Source organism: Garra rufa, chromosome 20 (genome assembly GCF_049309525.1).
Source record: "Garra rufa chromosome 20, GarRuf1.0, whole genome shotgun sequence".
NCBI classification, from domain to species: Eukaryota; Metazoa; Chordata; class Actinopteri; order Cypriniformes; family Cyprinidae; genus Garra; species Garra rufa.
The window spans coordinates 28,496,383-28,509,983 of record NC_133380.1 but is presented as its reverse complement, the minus strand read 5'-3'; the positions used below and the strand labels follow the sequence as shown (position 1 = coordinate 28,509,983).

The window sequence follows — 13,601 nt, the reverse complement described above, 5'->3', positions numbered from 1 at the left end:
AGTGTTGTGCATTAACAAATAATTAATCAATGTATAACATCTATTCAAATCTTTTGCAGATTTTTAAGAAGTGCAAATGAATCAAAAGTTAAACGTTTGTAGTTTTAATTTATATGAAATTATGATATGTTAATCCTTAGTACAGACCATATTAGTATTGTTAATATGGTCTGTCTTTGTTTATATATATAAGTGTGTGTGTGTGTGTGTGTGTGTGTGTGTGTGTGTGTGTGTGTGTGTGTGTGTGTGTGTGTGTATAGTATTATATAATATTATGTTTATTTAATATTATATAATGCTATTTTTATATGATTGTCTCATGAGTTCAATCTCAGCGCTACAACATTTTTATTTTTATTACTTATTTGGCTTGCAAATTGCGACATTTTTTAACTGGACAAGAAACGGTAAAAGGTACAGTGCAAAATGATATTTTAATGTTACTGTTCATTTAAATGTATTATGAAACAGCAACCTCAAGAGGGCGCCCGTACTGTACGCAATTCCATTGCTATCAAACATTATTGGTTTCTATATAATCGTTGTAGCTCTAAAATAGCTCTGGTCTCTGGTCCTATACATATACATATTCATATACATATTTTAATTTCTATATGTGACCCTGGACTACAAAATCAGTCATAAGGATCAATAAAAAAAAAAAAAAGATTTATTAATTACCTGAAAGCTTAATAAATATGCTTTCAATTGATGTATGGTTTGTTAGGATAGGACATTATTTGGTAAAGATACAACTTTTTTAAAATTTGGAATCTGAGGGTTCAAAACAAATATTGAGAAAATCACCTTTAAAATTGTCTAAATAAAGTTCTTAGCAATGCATATTACTAATCCAAATTAAGTTTTTATGTATTTACAGTAGAAAATGTACTAAATATCTTAATGGAACATGATCTTTACTTAACATCCTAACATTTTTTGACAAAAGAATTTTTTTTTTTTTACCAAATCTATGCAGAGCAAAAGAAAAGGGACAATACACAAGTGAGTTTCTCCCTGATTTTTTGTCACATACGATGAGAGGTTTCATTGTATAATGTTATGTTTAGTTCTGTTGCCTCATCCTCATTCTACCATGAGCATTTTAACTATCTAATATTTTAATAAAGAGGAAGAATTCACTAGTCTGATAATTATTCTAGACTGATTATTCTGTGCTACAATACTATATTCTAATGGCATAGTGATTCTGTCCTCAATTTATTGATTAAAAAAAAATGTATGAAAGGAAACAAAGATTCCCATTCGCGGTTGGACCCCTGGAGCCATTATTTAAATGAAGGTGAAAATCTTGGCATATATCATACATCAGCTCCATACGCCTGCCAGTGCCATTTGCCTGTTGCTAGGATACCATTGTGCACCATCAGCATTCTATGTGCAAAGGAACGTGCAGTGCTCAGGACACAGCTTATACATGTACATAAAATACTCAGCCCCAATACCTTACACAACTTGAAAGGTAAGCTTTTATTATCACATAATCTTCCATCTCTATGTAAAAAGATAAACATAAAACATTTACCAAATATACATTTAGATGCACATGAAATAAATGAATTGAATTTGTGTAGACATGGCAAAGTCCACTTTGCTGCAACCCACCCTCTGATACAAAAGACACTCTTTCAGAAAATTCTGAACTGCAAAGTGTGGAATAAACCATATCCATGCAGAGCTCTTGTAAATTACATTGGTTTAACACTTTAAATACAAGTTTATCAGTTCTTTCTTCATTAAAGACCCAATGTCCCTGGTATTGTCATGACATTAGCACACATGAATACATACTACAGTATTATACAGTTATAAGAAACTATTATATATTTCAATTATAATACATGTTTTTTTTACAACCAAGGTTTCGACTGTCTGACATAAGCAATAAACAATATTTATAAAGGTCCACAAAGAGATATAAGAATGTTAAATGAAATTGAATTGTGCAATTTAATTTAAATAGCTGATGATGAAGTTTATCTGAAAAATTGTACAATGTGTTGAACAACATGATAAATGCATAGCATCTGGAGTGAGAAATATATTTATAATGCTCCAAAACTTTATACCGACACTGAAAAACACTGTTTACAAAACAGCACTGTTTAAAAACATCCACCACTTCTTGATGTTGTCAGTCATCTGTGTAGAAAAAAAAAATCTATCTCCTCTGTTTTTCAATTTCTTGAAAACGCTCCTGAAATGTCCAAATGTCCAGCATCTGCTCCATACTTCTGTACTTCATATATTACACTGATAAAGTTCAATGTGAGTTTTTTCTTGTGGTGGAGCAAGTCTGAGGTGTCTGTGTAAGTGCCAGTCAAAAATCAGATGTTCATCCTGAATTATGCATGGCTTATTTGTACAAGAAGAGCACCCTGATTCAATGTTTTGACCCCTTATTATCAACGTGCAGACTTTGGCAATTGTCTCTTTCTGTTCTTAGGGGTCAATATGGAAGGCGAGGAGTTTCTCGGAGTGCTGGTTGTTGAGGGTACGGAGGTCAGGCAGACGTAGCAGGAGTTTGGGAAAGAGTGAGCTGTCTTCTGGTCTTCGGCGAGTGATGAGAGCACGAAGAGCGCCGATCAAATCCTCCTGGAGCTGCTCTACTGCCCCCATATCCAAGATACCTGAACGATCTGGAATAAAGGAAGGTAATGATGAGTACCAGGGACATCATGTACAAATACTGTCTACACAAGCAACTACCTAAAGCGAGCATCTCAGATATTGCTTGCATGTAAAAATTCTCGCAAGAAGTAATAGTTGGAAATCCAAAGTACCTGCAGAAACCAGCACCACAGCCATGAAGAGGGCCATCTCATCGGCCTCCAGACCCAGGTTCCCCAGCTTCTCGCTGAACTCAAACATGGCGTCCAGAAGGTTGCCCATGCCTAGCACTCGCAGGGATGTCAACGGGTAGGTCTGACCATTCAGGAATGTTACAGTACGTTCCTTGGCATTAAACAGCGAGCAGAACCTCACCATTAGAACCTGCAATGAACCAAAGTAAGGGTTAGAAAAATAATGTTAAACACTAGAACCTGTCTTCTTGTGATAGAGACCCCATATAAGGGCTATAAAGGTTCATTCTCATTTTGTTTTGTTCAGTTCAGTTTTTCAGCATGTGCACCTAGGTTAGGACAGTCTGACTGGAACTGATCTGAAAACAGACTTTAACGTTTCTCACCTGAAAGGTTCCTGCCTTCAGCAGCATGACTTGATCATGTTGACTCAGGGCTTGAAACCCTGGAATGCTCTTGGCAAATTCAACCACTTCTTTAACTGCTGGAGTGAAACACTGGGAGAAACTTTCCCAGACCTGTTGACTGGAGTGACTGGCTGGGGAAACTGGACATGCATTGAGAGGACATGCCTAGAGAAATACAGAAAGAGAACATTTGTTTTAGAAACTATAGTTATACAAAATAGTAAACCAAGACCTGCAACAACTCATATTCCATCATAGATACATACCAGAACTTTAGCACCAGGGCTCAGTCTCCAAGGGCAAGACGTCTGAGTGGAATAATTGTTGTACTTCGATGGATAGCTTTGAGAAGGTGTAGTTCCCTGACTGGGACTTGAGGACTGTGGGAAGTTATAGTGACTGTTGTCTATAACATGGGTTGGCGGTTTGTTGTCATGGTTGGTGACCGGGCATCTGGATTGGGGTAGACAGCTTGTTGTGGAATGGATGGAATGTTCTTGGTGTGAGATGTTTGGCTGAGGGTGAGATTGGCTGTAGCCAGATTCTTGTATTGGATTATGGCAGAAGGAAGAAGGATTGTTTTTATTGACGTTGATGTTGTCATTGTCAACCTTCACTAACAACTTCTCCCCGTTTACAAAGATATTGCGATAAGCTTGAGAGATAGCACCAATGGCCTCTTCCGACTGGCCATCTTCAGAGCTGGTAGTAGTCTCGGTGGGTGTAGTACAGTTCATGTCCATGGACGCTGATTCATTAAGGCTGTTCATGTAACTCTGCATTTCATCCAGTAGGCGTTGTTTCTCACGCTTCGGAATGCGCCCAAATCGCACAGCTGGAAAAAAAATGGGGGTATAAATGTTAATATATAGAAGAATGATACATAAATGTGTACAATACAAAGGTTTCCATTATCTTACAGCTTTATAATATTGCAATGTAGGTGGGGAATTGAACAAACAGCGCTCTCTTCCACCCTCATTACCAACAACTGAGGTGCCCTTGAGCAAAGCACCCAACCCACAATTGCTACAAACTCGGAGTATGGTTTACCATACTTGGCCTACATGTCCACGTTACGTCACATTAGAGCAGACCTGGAAGGTCACTGTCCTGAAGAGTTTAGCTCCAACCCAATTAAACACACCTGAACCTGCTGATCAAGGTTTTACTAGGCATACCAGAAACTTTCAGGCAGGTGTGTTAAGGCAAGTTGGAACTAAACTCTAAAAAGTCAGTTGGCCTCCAGGACTGAGGTTGGACACCTCTGCAGTAGAGAATGGTGCTTAAAATGCCAAGGTCATTGGTGTGATTCCCAAGGAAAGCAACAATTGATCAAATATATGCCCTAAATGCAAGATATAGTCCCTGATATGAACTCTCAAGGCCCAAGTTTTCTCAATTTTCCACATTCTGTTCCATATTGCACACTTAAATACTTTGGCTGATAGATGTTTTTTTCCCCAAGTCCTCAAATCACTTGTACTTTTGTTTATGCATGGACGGACGGTGTGTGTGGACATCAGTAGACACAGCTTATAAGAAAAATGATGTCCCCTGGACAGTGTTTTTTAAAGGGAAGCATAATTTTGGCTGTTAATAGTTGGATGCTGTGGAAAGCTATACAGCAGCGAGAGGTTCCTGTTTTAGTTTACTACCTTACATTTACACATTTTTGTGGATGGTTTTAATATATGATGTCCTTTAGAACCAATCAACATTCATTTTTATAACAGACATGAAATAAAATTACATCACAAAGACCACCAAGCTTTCCTATTAGATTACAGCTGCTGTTCAAAGCTTCTGGTTTACTTCTCCCACATTTTTCTCATCTGATCTCCCCCCTACTCTACCTCTCAGAGCTATTTATAGATCCTACTACTGTATAATACACCTCCCCCCATTCCCCTGTTTCTCTCTTGCTGTGTCTTTATCCCATTGGGAAGTGGGTCAGTGGGTCACCCGAAGCAGAGGTGATGCCATTGAGGGAACGAGTGATGGAGTAAATGACAGCAGGTGAAATAGATACTGTCATGAGTTAAAGGGTTAGCAGGTTAGGGGTGTAAAGGGCAGAGAGGAGAAGGCGTTGGAATACTTAAGTGGTGAAACGTTGTAGGGCAGAAGAACATGATATGATGATAAACTGGAATGATAAGGAGCACCAAGTGTTGAGCAATGTGAGATCTCTTTAGCAAGAAATGTTAAGTTAAAACTGCTAAGACAAGCGCTATTGCAAAACTAGGTCTTTAGGTCTGTAATATAACAATCATTTGAGGGCTTTTTGTGTTTAGAGGTATCATATAGCACCATCACGTGAGGGTGTGGAGCAGTGTAAGAGGAGACAAGGTTTCAGGTGACAAGTGCAATGACATAATACAATGGAGGTAGAAAATGGCATCTATCATGCAGTAAGCCACATAGTAGCTATGGTTTTTATATATTTAAGGGCACCACAAAAAAAGTAAAAATCATAAAAAAAAGTTATTCATATATTCATAAACTTACAAATTAATTGGAAATTCAGTGTAATTACAGTGTAAGTGGGGAGGGAGGAAAACAAGGTCAAGTACATCATGTGACGTTGAAATATGATGGTGCATATCACTTTACTTTCCCACTTTTTAGGTCACCTAAATATGTACACTAGCCCCAGAAAATATGATTTATTATCAGCCCAGTTTACAAAGCTCCCCAGAGACAACACTGTCCTGTATAGGCAAAGTGTGCTAGAGGACAAATTGCAAAGATATTTTAGCTCGTTTATGCATCACATTTAACTGAAATGAAGGTTTCTTTGCTTCTGGGTTACATCGACAAAGCACTTTATTAAATCCCGGCTAGCATTTGGATCTTAATTAATCCTGCAGTACAGCAAACAAAGACCTGGAAACACATTAAACTGCGGTGTACTAGGTGCTCTGGCTATTTGTGTCCCCAATTCCCCAAATTAACCTGATTTGCTGCAGTTTTTACAGTGAGTGATGACTTGTGGGATTTCAGAGAGCCCACACTAATAAATCAGTGGTGAAAGAAAACTGTCAGAACAGGGTGTAAGCTATAGGTGCAAACAGCACAGAACAGATGGTGGATGGAGGGTTGAGGAAATATAAAGGAGAATAGAACTCATGTTTTTAAATATACTGTAGCGGTGAGGTCATGTTAGCAAAATTTTGAAGGCAAATAAAGGTTCATTGTCTACTGTCATGACCCTTACTCGAATCTCCAGAAATAATCACTGGATTTTCAAAGTGAAATTTGCATTATCCAGTTGCTAAATAATACCGAGCATATTGCTGAGCAGTTGCTAGGGTGTTGCATGTGGTTGTTCTGGCTTAAGACCAACCAGTCAATATTCTGGTCTAATTGCTTAGAAAAGAGCAATTACTAAGGTATACTGGGGGCTTGCTAGGTGATTGCAAGGTGGTTGTTTACCGACCTAATAACATACCTAACACTAAAGTATGGATAGCAATACTGATACTTCCCTTAGCAAATACTGCAAGAATAATAATGTTATTTATTGTTCATAACTGTATGTTTAAAGCTCTTACCATCTCTGGACATGCCGACAGAGAGGCACTTCTTAAATCGACAGTGCTGGCAGCGATTGCGGTTCATCCTCATGATCACACAGTTTTCATTCTTCACACACATCTTATAATGGATGTTCTGCTGGATACTGCGGCGGAAGAAACCCTGAGGATAAAACAAGATCCACAAGAGTGAATGTGTGTTTCTGTAGGTGTGTGTGTAAAACATTGCATATGCGAACTGTGCCTCAGTCTCAGACTGACACTAAACACATCAGTTATGCATTTTGAGAGTATTTTATAAGCGAGTAGTGTGTATTTGAGTGTGTATGTGTGTGTCCATACCTTGCATCCCTCACATGCATGGACACCATAGTGAAATCCTGATGCAATATCTCCACACACTTTGCAAAGCAACACCATACCTCCGGTTTCTAGTAACACAAATTGGCAACAGTTTGTTAGCAGTGGTCAGTGGTCACCGAATTTGAGACAATATGAAAAAAATGCAGAGAATACTCACTGGTAAAGGCACCGGTGAACCCACTGGGTCGCCTGCCGACCAATGGATGAGAGTAGGAGTTTTGCCCTGATGATGTTACGGTCGGGGTAACTGGGTTTACAGCAGTAGCACTGCTTACTTCTGGAAATTGGAAAACCAGTTTGTTGCCCCCTGCAGAACTGCCATTGCTTCCAGCTGAATGTTTTTTAAGGGAGCTGAGCTCAGTGAAAGACACCTCCTCTGGGGATGAGGGCTGTGAGGCTGGAGACTGGGTCTGGTACCCACTGGATGGGCTTCCTGGACTGGGGCTGGCGCTTCCTGTTGAGCCTGCATATAGAATTACTCCTCCACCTGTGTGTGAAAGAGGGGCAGAAGAAAGACTATTACATGATGGCAAGCCAGGCTTGTTATTATTTATATCTAGTTCAGTCATGAAACTCCAGATGGTGCATACTGATAGATCCCTAATGCAATCTGCAATGCTCGACATTTACACAGTCTGGTTTAGTGTTCACTATAAGCTCACTCCTCAGAAACTTCCACCTCCCTCAGCTCCACCTGTCTAGATCTACTATGAGTAATTTAATATATGCTATTTTTAGGCATACATTAAATTACTCAATTTACTTAAACCTTTACTCAGGACCTTACATAATTTGTTTCTTACATAGTGTGACTAATTTCAACTACAAATAGGTATGTATAGTTGCATCTCAGATTACAAATTTTGTGTTTAAATCCATCCTACCAAATTCCTCAAATTTATCATTTAGCTTAGGCATTTTAGTAGTCAGTTTTCATGTAAACCTGATCCTTAGTATCTTGATCAAAGATACAATGCACGATTTGAATCAGTTTACTATTAAATGAATGGAATTGTTGGTGAACTGTTTCAGAGAGGGCGTGGATGTGGTCTATCCACGTTTTTTTTTCTTCCCCAGAACAGTAAGAAGTTCAAAATGCTGCCAGACCACTAATTTCTATGTAAACTCAAAAATGTCTCACATGTTTGAACCCTCTACTACTCTCGGTCTGTCAGCTCATCCTTCATCTTGAATCACATGTTTCAAACCACGCCAGCGGAAGGCTCAAACATGTGAGAAATGGGCCAGGATGAGCCAGACTGACTCACGTGTGTGAGTGCAACGTTGGGGAATCGGATGTAAGCGAGTCGGTTCACATCAGTGATTCAATCAATTTGTATCGTCTCTCCAAAAAGTGTTTCAAGAAGTGCATGATTCATTTCACAAGTTTTATGTTAGCTAAATACTCCTGGTTGCTATTATGTAATAAATTACGTTTTATAGTTTAGATCCGTCTTCCAGTTTAGTGTTGCTACCTTCCTAACACTTTTTTTTTTTGTCTCTATCGTGTAGGTATAGTTGCAAAGTTATTTACTGCAGTACAAAACGATTACTCTTACTAACCTTCTCGAGTCAGTTAAAACGAATCATTAAAAAGAACCGACTCAAAAGAACAATCTATTTGAGAATCGTAAACACGGATCTGAGAACTCCCACACCCCCACCACACGCGCTGCTCGCTCCTCTGGCGGCGCGCCCGGGAACGCGCTCCAGAGCTGCCAGCCACCTGACCGCCGACTCACATGCACTCCTGACATAGTGAACGCCCCGAAAATACAAGCCTCTTTCCGCAGTCCCGTGTCTAGCACAGCCGCAGTACGAGAGAAAAAAAAAAAAGAGTCACAAACTGCCAGCCTGCTGCTCACGTTTGAAGAGGGCTTAAAAACAGAAACCACGGCCATATTTATTGCGCCCGTGTTTATAATACTTGAGTCACCGGAAACTGGAGTGCATGCATGAACGTGCACGGTCACGTTTATTCGACATACGAGCTTGTTTTGTTTTTTCCTTTAGTTTTTTCTCAAATGCACATGGGCTAATGTGAGTGTGTGAGTGAAACAATGAATAAATAAACGGGTTATTAAATTTCAGTTGTTATTGTCTGAATTTGCCCTTTTGTGAAACCTGCCAAGAGAAAACAAACTCAACAGCAATGATAACAACTGACAGATGTAGACTGTGTTCATTTGATAGATTTTAAGTATAATCACTTTGTTAGTGGATTTTAATCACAATTTCATTGTAATATGTAGTATTGTGTGGCATATTTAGTTGTAATTATAACTAGTGGCAAGATATATACTATATCGAGTTTATAATCACCTGGAATGTGCAGTCTTTCAAAACAAAAGTGAATGCTAAAGCACTATGCTTCCTGTCAATGTTATTATTTACACTACATATTATTTCTGAGCTCAATGTTTTGGCCATCCTTTGTGTGCATTACATACAGTATTGAGTTTTTTGTCCATATAATGGAAGTCAATGGTAACTAAAACTATTTGGTTACCAACACTCCTCATGATATCTTCTTTTAGAAAAAAAAAAGAAAAAAAAAGAATGTTATACAAGTTGAAGGGAGAATAATAATGGAAGAATTTTAATTTCCTTTAAGTAAATTCCATTTACACTGATTTGGCAGGTGAGCTTTCTCGGCTGGGTCGGTTTGATTTCTTATTTCAAGGTTTGTTCAGACAGCTGAATGCCGTCAGACGTGTGCCGTTTCTAAAAAGTAGGTCAATATTACTATATCTTCTTGGAGACCTCACACGTGTAGTATAACTTATGAGAATTATACAAATGAACAAATATTGCTGTTATCATTCAATTGTTCATATTGTTTATTCATTTTGAATACCACACCTTAAAGGAGTGGTATTAAAGGAATAATAAAGTGTGCCTAATGCATCAGGTGTTCAGGTGTTTTCAAATATACTTCAAGTTACATATTTATTACAGCTTTGAGCTTTGTGTTTGTCAAACACTTTGCACAAATAGGCATTAAATATTACAAGTAATACACTGAATTAAACATTAGATTTTTAAAGTATAAAGACTAAAATAATATTTTATGGTAAATTACATTTTAAGATTAGAACTTAGAAAAAATAGTGTATGCTGGCCATTCATGGCTTTAAAAGTGGCATCTTCTATCACATAAAACTGCTTGTTATAAACACGTGTGCTTAATAGAGATCACACAGGCAGAGAAGAAAGATCTGAACTCAAATCTGTGCCTCTTTGACTTTGACCCAGTGACCAGCCTCCCTCCCTTCAGAGGCTGGATGAGACACGGGCTGCCGGAACAAAAACACAAGCAAGGAGGGGGTGTGTGCCTGGGAAATCACGCGTGGCACGTGGAGCTCAGAGTTAATCCACGTGACAGTGAAAGTGAAAGTCTGTCTGTGTGAATACCACTATGCCCTGACATCATCATGCCCGATGACAAGCAAAACGTGCAGGTGGCAAACTGAGCTTTCTAAGAAATCACAGGCACCAGAATCCCACAAAAATTACATACTGAATGTAACATTGACAGCACAGCTACGTGTTTCAAGAGATGCTGATGTTATAAATGTAAATGTTATGTTGCTAACCCATCATAAAATAACACACTGATGCTGAACCTTACAACAAATTGTAAGCTGTGAGAACAATATAACAGAAAGTATATTTAGAGCCTACTGAGATATGTTAAGTATGTAAAATTTGTATACTTGCTGCCAAAGTTTACTATGTCATATTGATCAGGAGGAAATAAGCTAGTAGCTGATTTAGCAGTGTTTCAGGATCACACTAACCTAGATGCATTCCATTCAGACTTATTAAAAATACAAATGTTTAAGATTACATTTATATGACTGCTATATAAAAAATAACTTCACATTAGTCATGGGAAAATGTCTCATAAGAAAGGCCATGTGATAAGTAAACAAAACACTGGTTTATTGCCTGCTGTGCTGTATAAATGGAAACTGAGTTTCCTTTCAGGATAAATGATCGTTATCTTCTCACATGTTCATGAGCAGTTATTGACAGGATCGAGCACGTGTTTGAGTTAGCCTAATGTAAAGGAGGAGCGCTAGGTAACGACACTCAGTCACCGGCACACGAGCGTGACTTGGTTAATGAATCACAGTATGAACACAAGTAACCTGTTTGAAAGGAAAAACCTTGACAGTAGCCAAGGTTTGGTTTGGATTTTACCCACTCCTATAATGGAGACCGGTGCTAAATTACATACGAAACTGAATAGAGTTAAGACTAGATAGCTTTTAGTTTTTATGACTGCAACTTTATTTTTGGCAACAACACGTTTGGTTGGAGGTCACGCAGTGAAACAGCTCACGATTAATTTATAAGTATGATGCGTCATGGTGTACAGTCTACTGGGAAGAGTGCGCGAGCAGAGCGAGCTGCACGTGAGTTTGTTTACGTGTAACGCGAGACCGGAAACATTTGCCAAAATCGATAGAGAGTTAGGCGTGCTCGCGATATAGTCAAAAATGTATTGGACATTAATTGCAGCATACACACACGCATGCATGCATACATACATACATATATATATATGACATTTATTATTATCAATTATTGTCAATCACGAGAACGTGTGTTAATTTTATATCTTTTTGCTTTGACACAACCTGTATTGTTAAAAGCGCTATATAAATAAAAACAAAGGTATATCTAAACTCGAAACCAATGTATTCACCATTTTCTAAAGTTAAACAAAATATTGACATGAATGACAAAGTTGGCTAAAATAAATAAACGACTGAATGAAACATACTATCAATAGCCTTTCATCTTTCATCAAATAACTGAACAGTATTACTACTTATAGCCAATATATTGTTTTTAACTCACCTGGACTCCCGTCCATGATGTCTGTTACTAGTGTTGATGAAGGAAAAGCAAGTATCTGAATCGCGTCTATAATTTTCAGCGTGCTTCAAATTCCGTTCACAAAGGCAAGAACTTGAAGAAGTCTGTTAGGAAATGTCTCGAAAAAGAAGTCGACTCTCTAATGTCAGATGTCCTTCAGGTAAGCAGGGCGATGTGCCGTCTTCACTCTTCGAAAGATGTTGTTAAATACTGTATCGTGTACATTACAGTATAGCGTATACCTCCAAAACAATCAGAGCCAATGTGCTGGTATCGTTCTCCAAGGCAGAACTGCAACTAGTTTGAGCCATGCACAAGCATCACACACATAAACACGTTTTCAGGTGTCTTAGAAATGTGACTGAGCTTTTTCCTCACTAGTTCCCCCCTCCTTTCTTTGCCCTTTAAATTGTTTGTTTTTGTATGCCAAGAACTGTTTTACACGCCCTCTTTCTTTCCTTCCCAGGCACGCTGCGGCTATAGTATTGTTCCTGCCTCCTCTCTGCTCTCAGTGGTAGATGACTGAGCTTGGACTCGTTTGCCATCGGAATGCCTGCTGCATGCGCACGCTGCATGTGAGCACTGCCCTACTGACACACATTTTATGCAAATGAGCACCGCTCTGATGAGGGGGAGGGAGAGGCGTGGGGGAAGCACATGGAGAAGAGGAGGAGCGCACCGTGACTGCTGTTTACTTCCCTCCCGAGCTTTATATTGCTCGAGATCCTCCTCTCTACAGCACAACCACTGATAGGCTTGGAGCCATTGAGGGCTTGCCGACTGAACACCACATCAAACAGCCTGAGCACAGGGGATGTCTGTTCTCAAAGGCATCCTGAGGGTCTCACGTTTTTGGCCTGCATCACACTGGTTTGGATGTAGGTCATGTGCCTAAATTAGAGACCCATATTTGATTGAACAGCTTGAAAAAACTGATGTATGGAGAACTAAGCATTGACGAGGTTATAAACACCATTATTTAAGTCAATTACAGTCAGGTCTATATATATTTGAACAATTTTCATATTTTCGGCTCTGTTTGCCATCAGAATAGAATTAAAATGAAACAAGATGAAAATTAAAGTGCAGACTTTAATTTAATACTTTAACAAAAATATACAAAATATAACATAAAATAAAACATAACATAAATACAAAATATAACATAAAATGCTTAGGAATTTTAACCATTTTTATACACATACATTTTATACATTGTAATTGGAAATAAATAAATATAATCATAAATAAATTGTTCATTTAAATACCCTTTAGAGAATACTTTTCAGGCGATTACTGCCTTAAAGAGTTAGTTCACTCCAAAAATGAATATTAGCCCATGTTGCTGAGCTCACCATTGTTTTTTTCTCAGAGTGTACCAAACTATTGATTTGGCCACTCCTAATGTTCCTGCTATCTCTCTGATGGATTTATTTTGTATTGGAAGTCTAACAATTGTCTGTTTTGCTTGCGTGCAGAGCTCCTTTGACCGAATTATGTGGGTTCAGAGCACACATGGTACAAATGGTACTATTAGAATCAAATATATATAGACCTGATTGTATATGTGACCCTGGAACACA

At 38.4% G+C, this 13,601-nt stretch overlaps 1 protein-coding gene across 1 annotated transcript; it reads right to left on the bottom strand.

Annotated features, from left to right (window-relative positions):
- Positions 1-1,566: 1,566 nt before the first annotated feature.
- Positions 1,567-12,503, bottom strand: nr1d4b (nuclear receptor subfamily 1, group D, member 4b). Its single transcript, XM_073826004.1, has 8 exons — positions 12,001-12,503; positions 7,289-7,618; positions 7,111-7,199; positions 6,787-6,931; positions 3,499-4,067; positions 3,212-3,397; positions 2,805-3,015; positions 1,567-2,660 (listed from the first exon to the last, which is right to left on the bottom strand). Exons 1-8 carry the CDS (start codon positions 12,014-12,016, stop codon positions 2,464-2,466), a joined length of 1,743 nt encoding a protein of 580 aa, XP_073682105.1. The 5' UTR covers positions 12,017-12,503; the 3' UTR covers positions 1,567-2,463.
- Between the last annotated feature and the right edge of the window lie 1,098 nt (positions 12,504-13,601).